Raw genomic sequence first — 21,076 nt, 5'->3', positions numbered from 1 at the left:
TCTTGCGCCATTCGTAATTACGACAGGTTGACTTTTTGACCACGTGCCACATCTCTGGAATTCAATGCTTTTAAAACGGCATTTTTTCCGCCAACGTCGACGTCTACATGTTCCGTATTCTCCTATTCTTCTTTCCTTAATAAATTTCTCGAGTACACATTTCATTGCTCTTTTGTCATCTCCCTCCCGCGCCTCCGCAGTGAGGTTAAAAATTATTCCGCCCGTCTGCTAGCACCATGGCTGGTAAACGCAAGTCCTTGGATTTAAAAACCAAAATGAGAATTATTGCAGATCGTGAAAGTGGAGAGTGTTCAAAGAGTGAAATAGCGAGGCGATTTGGAATTAATAGATCGACATTGTTCACTATTTTAATGAAAAAAGAACAAATTCGTTCGAGAGTGCTTAAAGAAGGGCGTCCAAGCACTCAAAAACACCTGCGGCCCGGAGAGCATCCGCAGCTAGAAACTGCTCTTTTCTCGTGGTTTTGCCAGCAAAGAGCCGCAGGGATTCCTATCACCGGCCCAATGATGAAGGCTAAAGCTGAGTATTTGTGTGAGAGGCTTGGTGAAGAAAATTTTAAGTGCTCGGATGGATGGTTTGCACGATTTAAAAATAGGAAGGGGATATCCCTTCACAAACTATCCGGTGAATCATCAAGTGTTGACGTTAATGCTGTGGAAGGCTGGGCTCCGGTCCTTAAAGATTATTTGGACAATTACAGCCCCTGCGATATTTACAACGCGGATGAGACGGGCATATATTTTAACCTTCTCCCGGACAAAACTCTCGCCACTCGAACGGACCCCTGCAAAGGAGGGAAGAAAAGTAAAGACCGCGTAACTGTTCTTTTATGCGCCAATATGGATGATTCAGATAAGTTAAAACCGTTCGTGGAGGGGAAATCCGCCCATCCCCGATGTTTTAAGGGAGTTAATACTCTCCCTTGCACTTACGAAGCAAATAAAAATGCTTGGATGACGGCTGCTATCTTCACGCAGTGGTTACGAGCGTTTGATGCCAGGATTGGTGGAAGGAATAAAAAAGTACTATTATTCATTGACAATTGCCCAGCCCACCCACCAATAGAACTAAGAAACATATTATAAGACCGTGTAAGAAACGTTAAAATTGTGTTATTGCCGCCTAACACTACGAGCGTTCTTCAGTTCCAGTCAGCATTCCTATCAAAAAGTGTGCGCTACTGCCGCTAGAGGTCTCTACGTCCGCTGATATTGCGTCTGATTGTGTGAATCTCTACGAAACATAAATATTGCTAACAGACAAAGAGTGGACTTCATTTATCATTTGTCCTTCTATTTATTTGAAACAGTTTTCCACCCTTTCCACCGAAGATAATTGATATGACTAATATGCTTTTAGATGCCGTATTGCTGTTCGGTTTCATGATTCCGATAGCATTTGAGTCGGCTGTTTTGAAACACGATAGTAAACCATTCATACAGGCAGACTTGAAACATTAGAAGATTACTTCCACCTTCATTCCTCCGTTAACCTGAAAAAGATAGAATTGCAATGCTCATGTGGAACCCTAAAATTTTATCACGCTCCTTTCGTCACCCAATTGCAGCAGCCACCCATCATTTTCATTACTACTCGGAAAGATAGAAGGTATGAATTTTTGAACAGATTCCGAAGTTTTAGCATTTAATAGACTGATGCATAGCCATAACTGGTAGTTATGACATGTATATTTGGAGCATCCAAGAAATAAGGATAATAACAGCTCATAATGCACAGTTCAGTACGAGTGAGTCTGAAGCTGGGACTTTTAAAATCGACTTCTTAATGCCTCGGCATATAGCATCCTGCATAATTACATATGATTTGATCATAGATTGCAAGTGAATATGATCATTAGTGAATTAAATGTTCAAAATAATGATTTAAAACGGCTATCATGCTGCAATTTTCGCCTCTCGGCATAAACAGCCGTGGTGACGCCTGATGAGTGGTTTTTTTGTGACGATGTAATTGCATTCGGTAACAACGACAACTCACTATAGCGACAGATTTCTCTGTTCCCAACAGCTGTCGTTATAAGGGGCTTCCACTGTACCTAATTACAGTGGAACCTCGTTAAAGCGAGTACAGGCTATAGCGACACCCCCACTATTACGAGAGATAGCCGATGCACCGTCAATTGACCCTATAATAGGCGTGTTAAAAAATTTGTTTTTACGAGACCCTTTCGGCATTGACTCTCGCCATAGCGAGGGTTTCACCGCCGGAAGACTTTCATCAAGACTCCTTAACCTCCGTAATTGCTAGCGATCTGTTAGAAATGAAGTTAATGGAGTGCTCAGTCTCAAATTTATGTGGTAAACTGTCGTTCGATAAATATAATGATTGACGAAACAATGCTCTGCATGATTTTTATTCAGTGCGGCGCTTATAAATTGTTTGAATAGTTAGTCGTTACTTGAGTAAGGACATTTAGTGATGCAAAGAAACATTGCCTTTCGTCTGGATTTATGCTTACGTTTATCGGATAGATGTTTATCTGTCGCCGCACCACTCCTGTTCCTGTATATCTGTTCGCAACAGGTATATTGGCTATTATTTGCTCCACCTCCGCTAAAGCGACAATTCGCTATAGCGAGTGTTTATTAGTGCACCGTGGGGTGTCGTTATATCAAGGTTGCACTGTACATGATTCAAGCATACATTTCAATAAAACCTTCACATAGTGATGACAAAAGTCTACTGAGATTGAAATCAACAATAGGAGATAAGACTATGCATCACTTACCCTGAGCTCTGATTACAAGGCGGTAACTAGGCACACTTTCAAAGTCTAAAGGCTTAACCAATGAGACTTCTCCAGAAAGTCCATCAATGGAGAACTGACTCTGAGGATTCCCACTGATTATTGTATACCGGACAGCTCCATTTGGACCTTCATCAGCATCAGTAGCTCTGAAAATATTACATAAAGATTTGAAAAAGAACTAAATTTAGGATAAAATATTTAATGTTCACAGGAGAAAAATATTGAACACAAATATTGAAGCAATGCATAAGCGGGTTATTTCATACTCTACCACTAATGACTATAAAAGTATGTTCAATAAAAATCAATGTTTGTGCAAAATATAAAATCTTACATGCCATAATTAAGATATAGCATATTAAAATTTAAACACCTAAAAATCAAAAGAGAGATGGCTTAATGCTATATCATCCAAATGTAATAAGTGAGTGGGATAATAAATATTGACGGTAAAGCTGTGAGAGACGATATTCACATGAATTGACAATCAACGAAGTAAAATTGAGGTTCTAACTGTAAAATATGCTTTTATCAAGGTAATTCCTGTGCACGTATCACCAACTTCAACAAGGCTTTTACAAGGAATCACACAAAGTTACTGATTAAAATGTCCAACATTAATATTTTCCAACCACTATATGAATTAACCAAAACCATCCTAGTACCCTACCTAACAGTTGCAATGACAGGTGAACCAGTCCACAGAAGATTTTCAGGTACTTTGACTGAATAAGTCCTTTCTTCAAATTGAGGATTGTTATCATTTTCATCTAGAACTCGTATCACCAGAGGTGCAGTGGCACTGCGCTGAGTTTGACCAGATCCCATTACAACACCACCATTTCCCCCTTCTGGATAAGCCATGTCAGTGGCCACCACAAGAAGGGAAAATGAACTTGTTGCTTCTCTATCCAGAGGCAGTCTCGTAGTCACCACACCAGATCTAAAATAGGAAAGACATAAAATTGAGCCAAAAACTTAAAATTTTTGGATTTTTTTATATTCTGCGTAAAAAAATCATGAATTTAGACTAAGTTTCTCCAGGGAATCACAGAAACTTTAAGACATCCAACATTAAAGATGCTTCAAATAAATTCAGAATATTATGCATAAAACATTTACTTTTAAACAATTGTAAAATTATGCTGCTTTAACACTAGCTCCACTCTATTCTCATTTAATCAAATCATTTACACACAAAGACTAAATTTTCTAAGACTCAGGATATTTATTTCTCTTAGCGCAGGCGAAGAGGGCTTTCTACAAAAAGAAGAATCTTCTTACAGCTGAAAATACCAGCATAGAAGTAAGGAAACAATTCATCAGATGCTACATATGGAGTATGTTTCTCTATGGAAGCGAGGCTTGGACGTTGACAGCAGCAGAGAAGTCAAGAGTGGAAGCATTCGAAATGTGGTGCTACCGAAGAATGATGAAGATAAAATGGATTGACCGTGCGAGTAACCAGGAAGTACTAAGGAGAGTGGGAGAAAAGAGAAGCCTCCTAAAAACATTAAGCAGAAGAAGGGACAACATAGTTGGCCACATTTTGAGGCACGATGGTCTGATGAAGACAATCGTTGAAGGACAAGTGGAAGGGAAAAAGGACAAGGGACGGCCCCGAATGAGTTATATAGGACAGGTTATAAAGGATGTAAAAGAGAATAAATATGTAGCTATGAAGAGATTAGCGGATAGGAGAGAGAAATGGAGAGCTGCGTCAAACCAATCTTAGGATTGTTGACTAATGATGATGATTAAGCAAAAAGCCGACATGTATGTCGACACCTCCACTGCACAAACGCTCAACAATGGCCTGCCAAATCAAATTCGCTCATCTAGTACCATTAGGGCTACTAGATAAGCGGACTTGATTCGGTGGGTGATTGTTGAGCATTTGTGCAGTGAAGGTATCCATGTTATCCATCTCCACCCCTAGTAACCGGTGAATAAGTAATAGTGATCAAGCGCTCCACATTTTCTCAATGATATAACATCTGAGATGGCCACAAAAGAAAAATTATGAGACTAGAACATAATTAACTACAAAAATTTCCTTCAAGAAGGAACTAGGTACTACTGATCTCAGAAAGTTTAGAATAAATAATAAATGTAAGCAAACCTCAAACATTCAATTTCATAATTCAATAGTGAGCTCTTAAAAATGTATTTTTTTGCTATTTTTACAGCAAAAAAATATTTTTTTCATGTCTTCACAAATCCTCACCACAATTAAAAGAGGATAGCTTTAAAAATATTAACGTATAGTGAAAAATCTTCGAACATAAACAACTGCAGGTAATCATGAGATGAAATTCAATCAAATATTATATTGAATCTATGTAATTAATCATTCAAATAAAAAATGCACAATGGGTAAAATAGCTAAACAACCCCAATTCTAATACGTAAACACTGATTGAAAAATTGAATTTATTAAAGAGCAGCCCTACCATTATGAGATATAATGAGTATTTATTTAGGCCCGTTAACACAGTACAAACCCATGGGGTTTAAAGTCAGAAATGTATGAACCAGATAATGAACACGAAAATTCACCGTGTAACCACCCAACTTGTGCAAATGCATGAATGGAAAATAGAACCTGTTCTAATTTGGTTCATGCTTTCGCACATGTTCCGTTCCACACCACAAAAATCATACACGCAAACAGATATTAACTTGTATATGTTAATGTGTAGTGTAAACAAGCCTTTTAATCATAATATGTACAATATTCTTATAAATTCATATAAAACATAATGGCATCACTAGGGTGATATACAAGCATTCAAGTAGTAGGGCATTCAGACTGTGCTTATTGAACTACCATTTAAGCAACTTAATTTCCCCAGACTTATGACAGAGAAGGAACTTTCCTCTCTTTTCTGATGAAAGCAATACTTCTTGGGGCGTAATTTCTTTGCTCTCAGCTAATTTCCTGCTAGTTGACCCTTTACAGAGTGATATGGTCAGATACAGAAAAGTTTCCGAAAATTGTTCATACAGGCTTATGCTAAATAGATCTAATTTCAAGTTATAATGAAATTATTTGTATTCTAAGCAATCAACATTACGTATATAATGATAAATTTTAATTCCAACTTTAAGAGTTATTTCACAAAAATATGTATTTCTCAGTAGATAGATCAAGATATCACTCCAATTTAAGCAAGACTCCAGAAGGGGCTAATATGCCAACATCCAATTTATACCAAAAATAATTTACAGCAGTAAGTTAATAAATCCTTGCTAAATACCTTGGATCAATGTGGAAGTGCTCACTGGGCATGTGACCAGAATGATGCTTGGGCTTCTTTGTCCCTTTATCAGTGTTCTTCCCTCCTTCTTTGTCATCAAGGCTAATGAATTCATCAACTGGTAGGTCTTGGAGATGGTATTCCACTTCAGCATTGCGGCCCATATCTTGATCAGTGGCTCGAACTGTCAGAAGTGTAGTTCCAACAGATACAGATTCACGGATGGAGGTTTCATAGCCCTCCAAAGCCTCAAAGACAGGAGGATGATCATTGACATCCAATACATTGATCTGTGTGGAAACAATAAAATAATGTATCACAAACCAGCTATTTAATGACATGACTCCTTCCACCATAGAACTGACATTCTGCCCAAGAGAACTTACCTGGAGAGTGGTTGTTCCTGTTTGTGGAGGGAATGAATCATCTGTGGCAGTTATTTGAAAGTAATGGACGTTGACTGTTTCTCTATCAAGTTTTGTTGTGGTTGTAACAACACCAGATCTTGCATCCAAAGAAAACATGCTTTGGGATCGTGAATCCAGGAGGGAAACCATGGCATACAGTAATGGAGACCCTTCAGGATCTCTGGCCGACACTGAAGTCACTTTCAATCCAGGGGGAACTTCCTCAGACACAGAAGCAACGTAGAGAGGGTGCTCAAAACGTGGTATACCATTCCGGAGCTCTCGCCTGGCACGGCCAGCAAGGTCCCCTGAATATCCATCGGGTCCACCCAATCCAAAAGATCGGTGGAATACGATGTTGATCCGGTGCTCAGATGAGATCAGACCCCCATGAGTTTTATGCCAGCTGTCCTCCCCACATTGAAACCGCATGTACACGCGAACCTATAAAAATATACATTGGGCTATTTTAGTATCACGGAGTGAAACAGTTCCACATAATTTCCTAATGTACATTAATTATACATAAGCACTTGGGATTGTATAAGTAAGAAAGTATGGTCAATAATGTTCCTAGCTTTGCTACTTATGACCAGCTCAAATCAAAAACAGCATTGAAACAAAAAATTACATGCCCACTACCATAATAAGAAGTAGGAACATAGAGGAATACCTTGTTGATTAAAATTGGAAACATTGAAGAAGTGAAAAAATCAAAAAATTCTGGTACTATAACTCCCGAGGAATAATGTCATTTGAGTAATTTTACTTGTTTACTTGTACCCATTGATAAAATTAAATAATGGCAACTACTATCCATAAAAACAAAAGGGATTTATGTTAATGGAAAATTCTTCTAATCACTAACCTTCCATAAAGCCTCTTCTGAACAGCCCTCGTCACCAGAATAGACAATATCTCCACTCGGTGTTGCTGTAATCTTGATACCACCAGTATCAATGATATCCAAAGTTGCCAGACGACATTGAATTTGAGCACTATGCGGCACAAGAGATGATACATTACTTATTGTCTGGTCCTTCAGTAAACACGGTCCCTGTGCAGTTCCTTCCCATGGCAAAGGACCATCAGCAATTTTCTTGGGCACAGCCACAGCGAATGAGGCGAACGTTTCACTTATCCAACTCCGAGCTTCTCTAACCTTTTCCCTCACTCGTTCTCTGCACCTTGCTCCCCCGACAAATATCCGTAAGGGCAATGAGTAGTAATCAACTCCCCCACGATCTCCAACCCACCGGTCACTAGCATCACCATCAATGTTACCATACTCAAAAGTACTATCGTCTTCTTTGGAATCAATGGGGATCGAGTCGATGTACACAGTAAACAAGTTAGGGTACAGTATTCCATCGCAATCTAATTTCTTCTTGAGGCTCACTCGTCCCTCGTGTTTGGAGACGTGCAGTAGACGATTCACGAAGGCAGCCGTACGATTGCCGTTTATTTTATAAACACGCTTGGTTCGGATTCCACTTGTTCCGGCTAAAGATGCATCAAATAACACCCTGCCGGGAGACTCACTTTCTGTCACCAAAAGCAAGTGTCCACAACAACAGCTGCTCAGAAAGAGGAGATAAAGGAGCACGGGGAATGTTTTGGAGGACTTCTTTAGCCTACCACAAGAACTCATATTTACTGGGCTGGCCTCCACATCCAGCATGTGAACAACACTTCACAGCCGTATTTGCACTGAATGCTAACTATTATATTGCACATAGAATCCTCTCACTCTGCCACCAGTCAATTCACGAGGTATCCAGAGAAAATGCATTGCTGCTAGTATTCCAATCGACACACTCAGCAGGAATCTGAAAACAAATAATTGGTTAAATGAAAAAATTGATTCATACGAAGTAAAAAAGAGTAATACAATCACTAGTTATCTCCTACGGAAGTCGATTGCCCTATTATCAGCAACCTCAAAGATACCATTCCGGAGATTTCAACGTCTGTTTATGAGAACACTCGGAAGTTCTACCCAAAGAGTAGCAGAAGAAATGGAAAATGCCACAACATACACAAGTTTTGCTTTCCATACGAAGCATTCACAGGAAAATGGGAACATGCCTCACAATTTAAATGTTCGGAATGTAACATACTTCATCAATCAGCCTAAAAACATTCAACTTAACACACAGCGACAACTGAATTTTAAATTTCACCTGTCCGGCGACAGTCAGTAAATACGCTCGGATGGACAGAAGTGTAATATTACACGAAAACACGAATACCATTTTTTTCTAACGTATGATACACGTAGTAACACCATATATTACCTGCAGTTCAGCGTTTACATCCTCTACACAACAAATGCATCATCTACTATCCACAGACACGCTGTTTTCGGCAAGAACGTGACTAGCATGCAAATATGGAGCGCTTCTCTGGAATGTTTACTTGGCGTTACATCCTCTCCGTACTCTCGCCACAACATTCGGCCATCTTCGGCTACGAACGATGCTATGAGCCACTCGGATCGAAACCACTAGGAGGGGAAGGTCATAGAAGGAGGGGGTGTAGATAGGACAACGAAACGATCGGAAGCTTTCTAAGGTCGGCTTGGTGAACCAAGACTCGCCTGTCTCACTCCATGTTTTCCCCACGTTTGACCGAAGCTCATTTAAAACGAAAAATCGATTCTGGGGATTCCGGGCATCCCACCCCTCTCGCCATGATACTCCCTTCTCCGCCGCCAGGCTGCGCTGGCGCATAACAATAACACGGGGAACACAGCAACCTGCTCTGAGGAACGAGAGCTACTTCAAATGCAAGGTGAATGGCATCCAACGAAACAAGTACTAAAACTAGCATTCAAAGGCCCACCTTGCTAGGTAAGAGTATTTTCCTTTATATTTTAATAAAATGCATTCCAGAATATTTCGATTCCTTCGGGTGCTTTTCTTTCGCCAAAATGTTTTTGTCTCCATTTAAAAATATTTTCAAATAGCCATTTCATGTTGTACCTTATCGTCGCTCAAAGGAATTCATGGGGAAATTTAACCACTAAATAACGGTAAAACTTACCCATCACTTTTTTCCTGCGACAAATAAGTATAAATTACTATAGGACAATATATCCGCATCTGGGTTCGAATCCCGGTCCAGATGTTTTTACCCACATGATTTTTTATATATTTACGTCTCCATGGTGTAGGTGATAAATTACCCCGGATGTAAATTTCAATCTCATACAGAGGATTAAGTTCATCATACAAACTTATTCACGCAGATTTTGGGGGATGACTGACGTTTCTCCACGCTTGCTGGATGCTTCTTCGGAGTCAAAATTTTGTTTTGACGAAACATGGAGATTATTTCACATTCGCTTACTCTTCGAATTTTTTTCATACTATAAAAAAATATTTTTCGAATTCCTGTATTCTCAGCCTTTATTTTAAAACTATACTTAGGATGTCATTCTTTCTTTTAACCTGGAAAGCGGAGGGCCTGGTTAATGCGAGAAGAGCTCGCTCCTTTCTTTCGGTCGCAGATAATTTTTAAGCCATAAGAAGTATTTAAACGAACTTTGTAACATTTCTCGAAATCTGTGATATGTCTTACAATACTCAAAACGATTTTCCTTAGATTTGAACTCAGGACCGCTTGACAACCGCACAATCCAATAAGCCAAATCTCAAAGAGTGACCTTTTCCCCCAAATACTAATGAGGAATCCCCCCAAAAATGAGCGACCTTCACCCTTACCCCCCGCCCCCCGCCTACGTTACCTATAATATGCATTTTGAAAATCCCTCCGAATTTTTATTCTTCCTAAAGTTATTCTACGAAGCAATTCGCGTCCCACAAAAGTGACTTTTAGATATTCATGAAACCTCGTTCGTTAAGTCGGTGAAATAAAAATATACTTTTGAAACCCACCCTCAAAAATTAAGGTCTTTTCAAATTTTCCAAAGAGACGGAGAAGCGGCCATCCCCATCTCCCCACTTGTCCACGACTGTCATAGACCCAGTGGCGTAACTATGGGGAATGAGGGGAATTGATCCCCCCAAAGCCATAGAGAAATATATAAAAATATTTAAAACTATTGCGGAATTACGAGTGAAACCCAATTTTTAAGTGCCAAAATGATGTAAAATGTATTTCCAGGCATGTCATTTTTCAAAAGTTTTCCCGGACCCCCCGATATTTGGGATGGCAAGCCGCCCCCCTCAGCCCTCCATCACCCCTAAAGCATGATCCTAGTTACGCCACTAGTTACGCCAATATTCATCTTTGGTTCATACCCCACCCCTCTTATATATCCCACCCTTCACAATTTTAACAAGGAAGATATGTACTGTGGCCAATATCTCAACTATGAAAATTTTGCCTCGGTACTTTTTCATCGGCAAAATGAGATATTTGAGATACAGGTAAATGTGAAAAAGCGCTGAAGCCAAGCGGAAACTAATGGGTTAAACTTACCCCAGTGACAATATAACCCGGGGCAAGAGGAACTTATACTGATTTCGCTCATGGTAACATAATTTTATCTACCGCACGATAACAGCATGTTAAGATATTATTTAACTCATGCTTACTGATTTAATCTCGATGTAATCATTAAATTTATTGATGTGGTAACCGTAAAATGATATCCCGCACTTGGTCGCCATATGAGCAGATATGATGCACTTACAATTCACAGTGTGTTTCAGCACCTTTAGCGAGATTTTTGGGTAGGCGGCAATTCCCGCGTATTATCAAAAGTAGAGTAATGAAAATCTCGCTAGGAGCGCCACTTTAAATATATTATTTATGCGACGATAGCGATTGGTTCCACTTGCCCCATATTTACCCCTACCCCGAGTACCTTACATTGCTTCGATAATGTAGCGAATATGGATCCTCATTCCGAGTTGGAGCGAATCCTCTCCCTAATATTCCCTCGTGAGGAGACATCTATTGTACTTACCTCAAACTTTGGTTTGGCCCCAATGTAGAGCGCAGCCTCGGTAATGAGAAGTGATTGCGTCTTTTGGGACACTTAAGGTGTAGGTAATATAATCAAATTCAGTTGGGCAATTCGAGCCCTTCGAGTTAGTCTTTATCTTGCGCGTACGTATTCAGGCTGATAATGCTGATAAATAACTTAAGAGGACGGGGGGATAATAGCAAGAACAGTGTTAAGTTGGTAATTATATTTATGACGGAGTATGGCCATGCCCATGAGCACATTCATTTATTCAAACTAATTAACGCTAGTTTGCTAAATATGTTTTCAATATTTTCTTATTCGGGCAGGGGAGGGTGTGGACCCACCTTGTTAAATTGTCAACATTGGATAAGGTGGGCAGCCGTGGGCAAGGTCTACACGTTGCGTCATTGGGAGAAGGTGCGTAGTTACGAATAATACCTTGTAATTCACCACATTGACGCATTTATAGGGTATATGAGGCGTGAGGGGTCTTCCCCATCGAAATTATGGGGAAAATGGTTATCATAATGATGGTTCTCGAATCAAAGTTGAATTCATGGGTTCAACCGAGGTTTGAAAAATTACTCATGAGTGTGTCGCGAACTATTGCCTCAAGTAACCGCATAATTGGTATAGTTGAGCATACAGGTAGATTTTGATGTACTGATTTTGAAGGAAGTCCTGGGACCTTGCAATATGCCATGATATGCATTGCGCAATTTTGTCATAAATACAGATTTTTAAGTCTTCTGGGTGATATTTTTGTTGACGTTTTAAAAGTATTTTTTTTCTTTCAGGGAATGGATTCGAGATATCATCAAATTATAGTTTTCGGTACTAGTAATAAAAATATAACTGAACTATTTTCCCCTCAAAACAATTTTTCTTAGGATTTGGGGATAAATTTCCCCTTCCCCATGACCAGCCACTGGTTGATCACCTATCTCTCATTTATTCATGATTTTTCTGCCATGAACCATCTTCGATGACTCTCAGTTCAGGCTCTCAGTAATTTCTAAATGTCATAAACAAAGGATCTCATGATTTTAAGCCGGAATATTTACATTTGATGTATTAAATTAAGCGCGCTGACGGAATAACTAGTATTTAGAGAAATTTACATTCTCCAGGTTGAGGGGAAACTCATCGAAAGACCACAACTTAGGGCTCTCATCTCATCAAGATCCATGTCCCCACAAAAGTGCAGCTCTTTTAGCTGAAGTGTCACTTGATCGTATGCATGGTTTCTTGCGCGAAAACATGCCGTATACTTATTTCATGAGTGGAATGCAGAGCTGATCCAGGTGTAGGGGAAGTAATCTGCTGCATATGGGCTTGGCGACAGTAAGGTCGTAGGTAAAAAAAATTGGGGAGGTTCATTGAAAGAAATTACATTTCATGGGGGATTAGGAGAGGGTAAACTAAAGGCTGCATCTATTCAAAAGTTAGGTTGGGGGGGAGGGGTTGAACTCCTGGACCTCCCCGCTCTCGATGGCCTTGTCTCCTTACTTCCCCTCCAGCCAGGGCGTAGCCAGGGGGGTCCGGACCCCCGGACCACTACCCCCCCCCCTCCGAAATATTAAAACACAATGATTTTCCTTCATAAAAGAAAAGAAAATATTGAAAAATCATGAATTTTCAAAATATTTCTTTAACAAATAAAGTTTTTATCATTTGTGAAATGTTTAAAAATTAGTTTAAAACCCTCTCCTTAGAACCCTGTTTTTCAAAAATTTTCTCCCTCGTTCAGGACCCTCCCCGAACGAAATTCTTGGCTACGCCACTGCGTCGAGCTATACAAAGTGAATGAAATTTCTACACGCGTGTCTTAGTCTTTCGATTAGTGATATTACTATACAAATTTAACATACGACTCCATTCAAAAGTGTCATTTTCAATCTTTTGTAAGACGGCAAAACTCCGTACTCCCTGTTCCAAAACCCAAGGAAGCAATCAAAGGGAGTTAAGGGTTGGGCGTCCAAATATCATTCGCTCACACATGAAAACTGTCCATCGGATGTGCGGAACAATGCAGTTTTTGATGTTCAAAAAGTAAACACGCGCCTTTGGATAAAATTGGCCAAGCACAGTGGACAGAGGCAAGTTTTTATTAGGTTATCTCATGTAAGATCTTAGATATTCCTGGCGTATCAAGTGCAGAAAGGATTCTTGTGTTCTCCCCTGGGTAATTGGCTGCATGCCATCCGAAGTTTCGGAGAACGACTTATAGTTTTCGGTACTAGTAATAAAAATATAACTGAACTATTTTCCCCTCAAAACAATTTTTCTTAGGATTTGGGGATAAATTTCCCCTTCCCCATGACCAGCCACTGGTTGATCACCTATCTCTCATTTATTCATGATTTTTCTGCCATGAACCATCTTCGATGACTCTCAGTTCAGGCTCTCAGTAATTTCTAAATGTCATAAACAAAGGATCTCATGATTTTAAGCCGGAATATTTACATTTGATGTATTAAATTAAGCGCGCTGACGGAATAACTAGTATTTAGAGAAATTTACATTCTCCAGGTTGAGGGGAAACTCATCGAAAGACCACAACTTAGGGCTCTCATCTCATCAAGATCCATGTCCCCACAAAAGTGCAGCTCTTTTAGCTGAAGTGTCACTTGATCGTATGCATGGTTTCTTGCGCGAAAACATGCCGTATACTTATTTCATGAGTGGAATGCAGAGCTGATCCAGGTGTAGGGGAAGTAATCTGCTGCATATGGGCTTGGCGACAGTAAGGTCGTAGGTAAAAAAAATTGGGGAGGTTCATTGAAAGAAATTACATTTCATGGGGGATTAGGAGAGGGTAAACTAAAGGCTGCATCTATTCAAAAGTTAGGTTGGGGGGGAGGGGTTGAACTCCTGGACCTCCCCGCTCTCGATGGCCTTGTCTCCTTACTTCCCCTCCAGCCAGGGCGTAGCCAGGGGGGTCCGGACCCCCGGACCACTACCCCCCCCCCTCCGAAATATTAAAACACAATGATTTTCCTTCATAAAAGAAAAGAAAATATTGAAAAATCATGAATTTTCAAAATATTTCTTTAACAAATAAAGTTTTTATCATTTGTGAAATGTTTAAAAATTAGTTTAAAACCCTCTCCTTAGAACCCTGTTTTTCAAAAATTTTCTCCCTCGTTCAGGACCCTCCCCGAACGAAATTCTTGGCTACGCCACTGCGTCGAGCTATACAAAGTGAATGAAATTTCTACACGCGTGTCTTAGTCTTTCGATTAGTGATATTACTATACAAATTTAACATACGACTCCATTCAAAAGTGTCATTTTCAATCTTTTGTAAGACGGCAAAACTCCGTACTCCCTGTTCCAAAACCCAAGGAAGCAATCAAAGGGAGTTAAGGGTTGGGCGTCCAAATATCATTCGCTCACACATGAAAACTGTCCATCGGATGTGCGGAACAATGCAGTTTTTGATGTTCAAAAAGTAAACACGCGCCTTTGGATAAAATTGGCCAAGCACAGTGGACAGAGGCAAGTTTTTATTAGGTTATCTCATGTAAGATCTTAGATATTCCTGGCGTATCAAGTGCAGAAAGGATTCTTGTGTTCTCCCCTGGGTAATTGGCTGCATGCCATCCGAAGTTTCGGAGAACGACTTGTTCTTCATCCTAAGGGTAATTATGAATCAGAAGATATTTCTTCATCAAAGATTCTTCATCCTAAGGGTATCTTCTGAATCAGAATCATAGAATATACCTACCCTGAAGATGAAGAACAAGTCGTTCTTCGAAGCGTCGGAAGGCATGCAGCCAATTACCCGGTGGAGAACCCGATATTCCTCTCTGAATTATCTCAGACAGGAGCGTAGGTAGTGTACAGCTTTTATGCTAGAGTTAAGAGAGCAAACGGTCCAAAGAGTTGGTAGAAGATGGTAGAAATTCGCGAGGAATAGGTACATACGTTGATTATACAGCCGATAGAGAATCTCCTACGGAACGTTAGCACATGAAGATAACTTCCAGAATCACAACCCAGAAGTATTGAATATTTTATACCCCTTGGTTAAATTCCAAGCAGCAGAGTTCTCAACGTCAAGCTTTATCCATTTGTAAACAGGTAGGAACGAAATTTTATTTAACAGGCTTGAAAATGATCATCGGAGCAAAATTCTTTTTCTGAACAAAATCAGAAGCTTTATTTCCCCAAAAATGTTTCAAATATCATGGTTAGCGTTAACCACGCGGACAAACTCACACCTAAAGTTTAACAGCGTTTACATAGCTTAATTCCGGATTTTCACTTACAATTAGCACCCCTTTGTCGAAGTAAATAATTGAACAACAATTATTAAAAAAAAAAACACTTCAAAATTGCGCATAAGGTAAAGGAATTTCATTAACCTCGTGGAAACAAATTAACGTAACGCAGACCTCAATAACAGATGTTCAATGGCACAAAGGAGTTTTTATCCGCCCTAAGCATAAATATCACAAATAACTACCTCGCTTGTATTTAAAGGCCACGGTGAGTTGGGTTTGGGTACCCTTAAATAATTTCATTTAAATAACTCACTTCAATACTAATTATTTCCACACCGACATTGAGTATTATTGAAATCATGCATAACACCTCGTTTTTTCTCGATATTATTACCTCTTCTCTCTGGAAAACGTTCGGGAACGATAAAAGGCTTCACCAAATCCACTTTTCAGGAACAACTAACATCAAGAAAATCTTATTATATTTTTTTCGATTTTTTTGGCTTCCACTCGATTTGTTAATTCCATTCTGACCCACGTCCGTCCTTGATCAGCAAGCTTTTGGGTGTTAGAGACCTCGCAATGGATAGACTTTAATTCCAGGCAGTGCGCCAAAGGCCACACAATGGTCGACCCCACGCCTTCCCCCGACTTCTCACGTCAGTACACGGAACTCGTGCCGTCAAGGGGAAGACCTTCCGCAGGACAAATTTCGGCTCGATGAAGACGCGTCATGGCCCCGAAAGAGAGATGGGGAAGGGCTGGAAGTGTGAAACCATACAAACTTCGGGAAAGGTTCACCACCTTTGTCTGCCGAGTTGGGGGAGTGCGTACGGTGAGCTCTGAATCGAAGCTTTTCCGGTTTATGCGCCCGAGCAAAACGTTCTATTCTCGAAAGATAATTATTGATCGGTTGCGATGTTCCTGAATGTGAACGCATTATTTCGGCTGGTCTATCGCCGGCGTATACTTTCACCGAGGATCTCGATTTAGGATGTATATATTTTTTATTAAAAAGATTCATTCTATTTCAATTCTCATAAAAAGGATAAAATAGGGTAAAATAATTAATGGAATTTCTGACGAAAAATGATGAAGATTGAATGAAAACGGAAAAAATCTATGGAATGCTTCGATTAAGAGTCAAAGCTTTTCGTCGGAGAACTAACAATCGCTTTCGGAACAATTATTCTCGCCAATATCTTGAATATGTAACAGCCAATCGGAGGATAAAAAGGACTGCACGGAGTCGTTTTTTAACAATAAATTAATACGTGTAAAAAAGATGGTTTATTAATCGTCTTTGGTCAATAGATACTGACAAAGAAAAGAGTAACAGTCGGCGACTATGACTTTGTCTACAACGCGTGGAATCCTCGGAGGAGATTGGGAAAAACAAGCCGTAAGTAAGTATATGTTTATTCAAAATAACGTCTTTGGTGAATGAATCCGCTGATTTCGTAAACTAATAGAAACAATGGAGAAGTACGCGAGTACAGTTATGCAAATACAAGTTATTAAAAAATACAAAACTGCCTAATGAGGTTGGGAGAATTCAGTCGAGGGTTTCGAATTTTTAGCTAGATCAAATGTTTGCCGAACAGATCTCAAACAAAGGCGTAAATACAAATAAGTGATCCAACAGATTGTGGCCACAAAGTATGTCTACACATGATCTTCGACTGCTTTGATGTCATCATTCAAAAATTCCAATCGCACCCTGAAATGAAGGGTCGTGCACTCTAGAATTGAAAAAGAACATTTATTTGCAAGTGTTGATTACAAATTTGAAATACTTTTCGTCTGATAAAATAAATAATAGAATCACGTCACTAAAGTAAGTGCTATATTTTCCTGCAAGTTTGCTATGCTACGTTATCTAAAGTAAAAAGTGTTTTGCATAGCTCTTCAGCTACCAACTGCTCGTGCGAGTTAATTTATCGTGTAAACATGTCTTAATAATTAATGCAGTACGCCAAGACAAACCTAAAGAGGCTTTGAGGATGATAAATAAACTCAGCCAATACAACAGGCTGTATAGCTGTAAAGGTGGACTAAAGGTGGTCAACCTTCAGTTACCATTTTATAGTTTGTAACTTTAGGGGGGTCAAGATCAATGTTAATTAATTAATTAAGGTTTGGTGAATTCATATTAAATAAGGAAACCTCGTCATATTTTCATTTTTGATATTTAGAAACAATAATAATTTGTATGCAAAAGTATCGCATCATGTTGCGGCCATGCCTTCGTGTTGGATTCATTAAACTAATTCAGTATAAGAAGATTAATTTTATCTTTGTTTTCTTCTCTTCGGGGAAACAGAAGGGATCTTCTTTGTCCCCCTAATAAACCCCTGATTTTAGTGAAAGAATCCTCACTGGTGTAGATCAACCTTTACTCATCTAGAAAAGAGGAACTAAATTATTTCTTTCCATTGAATCTGAAAACCTTTCAACAGGCATATTTTAGTGTAAACAATAGACTGGGGTTTAATTTGGTTGAATTTTTTAACGATGATGATAGACGAACACACAGACTATTATAATTTTCCACACTTTAATCAATCTTACGCCGCTTGGTTTCAACGGATAATCGTCGTTCTTATGGTCCGTAGATTTCATAAGGTTATCAAGGCTCCTGTAAGTTACATTAAATTGTGGCAAATTACGAAATCGTGAGTGTTCTTCTTTCGTCATAATATGTTTTAGCAACTAGGAAAATTTAATCTAAATCTCCGGAAATATTCGTCCTATCCCCGAAAAGAGAGTTGAAGAATTATTTTTTTTTACTACTACTAAGACTTGTTCGACAAGCATTAAGGATGACAGAATGACAGAGCGAGGGGCTCGAAAATGTAATGCTCGGAAGGACAAAATTTACATAAACCTATCTCCAAACTTCTCAAATGCAGTAGGAGACTCGAGAAAACCCCATTCAACCGCACTCATAATTCATGCCACATTTAAAGCAGGCTTATATACAAGCTTCATAGCGGAAGAAATTAGGCACAAAATATGAAGAAAAGTTGGGCCAATTCCTAATCCTTGGGAATTCTGTCGACTGTGAAGGGAATAACATCCAGATTACGAGAGAAAATGAGAATCGTTCTATTTTCGATTCAACTCCGTTTATTCCCAGAACTTAGGTTCAGGGATTTAAAAAAAGATGGAGCTCAGGGGCCCCATTTCACTCCTGCTCTTCCTCCGACATTAGGAAAATTAAGTAAAATCAAGTACCAAAGTCTGAATAAACTTAATGGATATTATGCGAAAGCGAATATGAAGCGCTACACCATTATATATTATATTTATTGTAGATTTATTGAATTTAAATATGATGGGATTTCCTAATTGCATGTGAATAAACGAAATCTTTTATTGATAATATCCCCACTTGCAAAGATATAATCCATACATTCCGCTACTTAAATTAAAACCTAATCCGTCTTAAAATTAAATTTGAACCCTGTACTACAGTTATGTACTACAGTACAGTACAGAAGATGCCAGGAGACCGTAGAAGATTCCAAATCGACTACATTCTAGTGAAACAAAGATTTAGGAACCAGGTGAAGGACTGCAAAAGTTATCCAGGGGCAGATATCGATAGTGACCATAACTTAGTTATGATGAAATGCCACCTTAAATTTAAAAAGTTGAAGAAACCGTGAAAAACATATGGCAGGTTGAAAAATTGAGGGAGGTTCAGCATCAACTGGCTTTTAAAGAGGCCGTAGAAAATAAAATAGGGGAGGATACGACCAACAAACCAATGGAAGAGAGTTGGAAAACCATTAGAAGTGGTCTGCAGGCAGCAGCTGAGGAAGTTCTTGGTAAAAGAAGAGTCGTTATGAAAAAACCATGGATCACGCAGGAAATATTAGATCTCATTGAAGAAAGAAGAAAATACAAGGCTGCGAAAATTCGAGATTCGAGGATTTCGAGAGGAGCATTATAATCCCTATTCCTAAGAAGAAAAGAGCGGAGAAGTGCGAAGATTTTAGGACCATAAGCCTTACTACACATGCGTCAAAGATACTGACAAGGATCATCTATAGAAGAATAGAACGAAAAGCAGAAGAGTACTTGGATGAGGACCAATTTGGATTCAGAAAAAACAAAGGCACAAGGTAAGCAATATTGGCCCTAAGACTGCTCATAGAGAAGAGAATGGAAAAGAACAAGCCAACATTCGTTGCGTTTGTGGACTTAGAGAAAGCATTTGACAACGTGGATTGGAGCACAATGCTTGGAATCCTAAAGGAAATTGGGGTCCTTTATAATGACAGAAGAATCATCCACAGTTTATACAAAAACCAAGTAGCCGTGATAAAATCAGGGCCCAGCTGTGAAGAAGCAAGAATTAGGAAAGGAGTGCGACAAGGCTGTACATTGTCACCCGTAATTTTCAACGTTTACATTGAAAAAGCCATTAATGAAATCAAAGAAAAGGAATTGGGAGTGAATATCCATGGAGAAAAAATTAGCATGCTAAGATTTGCCGATGACATAGCCGTTATAGCAGAAACAGAGAAGGATTTGAAAAATATTCTGGTTAATATGGGTAGGGTAATGAGTAGATATCAACTGAAAATAAGCACGAAGAAAACCAAGATCTTAGTATGCAGAAGAGGAGAAGAAGTCAAGACCAACATTAAAATAGGGAGGCAAAAACTGATAGAGGTGGATGAATTCTGTTATTTGGGAAGCAAGATAACTAGTGACGGGAGAAGCAAGAAAGAAATTATCAGCAGAATAGCCCAGGCGAAGAGAGCATTCCACCAAAAGAGAGACCTGCTTACAGCGGGAAACTTAAATGTGGAAGTAAAGAAACAATTTATAAGAACCCACATCTGGAGTATGCTCCTATACGGAAATGAGGCATGGACAATGACCGCAGCGGAGAAAGCAAGGATAGAGGCCTTTGAAATGTGGTGCTACAGAAGAATGATGAAAATCAAATGGATCGACCGAGTTAGTAACGAGGAAGTCCTAAGAAGGGTAGGAGAGAAGAGAAGCCTCATGAAAACCTTAATAAGAAGACGGAACAACCTTATAGGCCACATCTTGAGACATGATGGCCTGATGAAGACAATCGTCGAAGGACAAGTGGAAGGCAAGAATGGAAAAGGAAGACCCCGAACAAAATATATGGAACAAGTAAAGAGAGATGTGAAAGAGAAGAAATACGTAGGTGTGAAAATAGGAGAACTGAGTGGAGAGCTGCGTCAAACCAATCCTAGGATTGTTGACCAGTGATGATGTACTACAGTAATATTTTTTCGAGACGGTTACCATGGCGCAACAGATACTGTGGCCAAGTAAGCAATCCTCTTTGGAAATAAGTAGTAAGGATAATAGCTATGAAAAATACAGTTTTGAAGTTCACGACGGAGCTTGTGTCCAGGTTCCACACATAACATCACCTGTGATGGCAGCCAATGATCTTT

The 21,076-nt window shown here is 39.3% G+C and overlaps 1 protein-coding gene across 3 annotated transcripts in view; it reads right to left on the bottom strand.

Moving 5' to 3' along the window:
• LOC124162444 (protocadherin-like wing polarity protein stan) overlaps positions 1–9,094 on the bottom strand; it is a 52,782-nt gene extending 43,688 nt beyond the window's left edge. Inside the window, exons 1-6 of one of the 3 annotated variants that reach the window (XM_046538994.1) lie at positions 8,756–9,094; positions 7,327–8,287; positions 6,438–6,902; positions 6,052–6,341; positions 3,462–3,734; positions 2,771–2,937 (exon numbers count right to left, since the gene is read on the bottom strand). In XM_046538994.1, coding sequence (XP_046394950.1) covers positions 2,771–2,937; positions 3,462–3,734; positions 6,052–6,341; positions 6,438–6,902; positions 7,327–8,139 — 2,008 coding nt within the window. In that variant the 5' untranslated portion in view covers positions 8,140–8,287; positions 8,756–9,094. The remainder of the gene's footprint in view (positions 1–2,770; positions 2,938–3,461; positions 3,735–6,051; positions 6,342–6,437; positions 6,903–7,326; positions 8,288–8,755) is intronic. The other 2 variants (XM_046538990.1, XM_046538983.1) reach the window with 2 other exon arrangements.
• Positions 9,095–21,076: the final 11,982 nt, after the last annotated feature.

The sequence above is a fragment of the Ischnura elegans genome, chromosome 1, assembly GCF_921293095.1.
Source record: "Ischnura elegans chromosome 1, ioIscEleg1.1, whole genome shotgun sequence".
NCBI lineage: Eukaryota > Metazoa > Arthropoda > Insecta > Odonata > Coenagrionidae > Ischnura > Ischnura elegans.
This window is presented reverse-complemented; position numbering and strand designations above follow the sequence as displayed.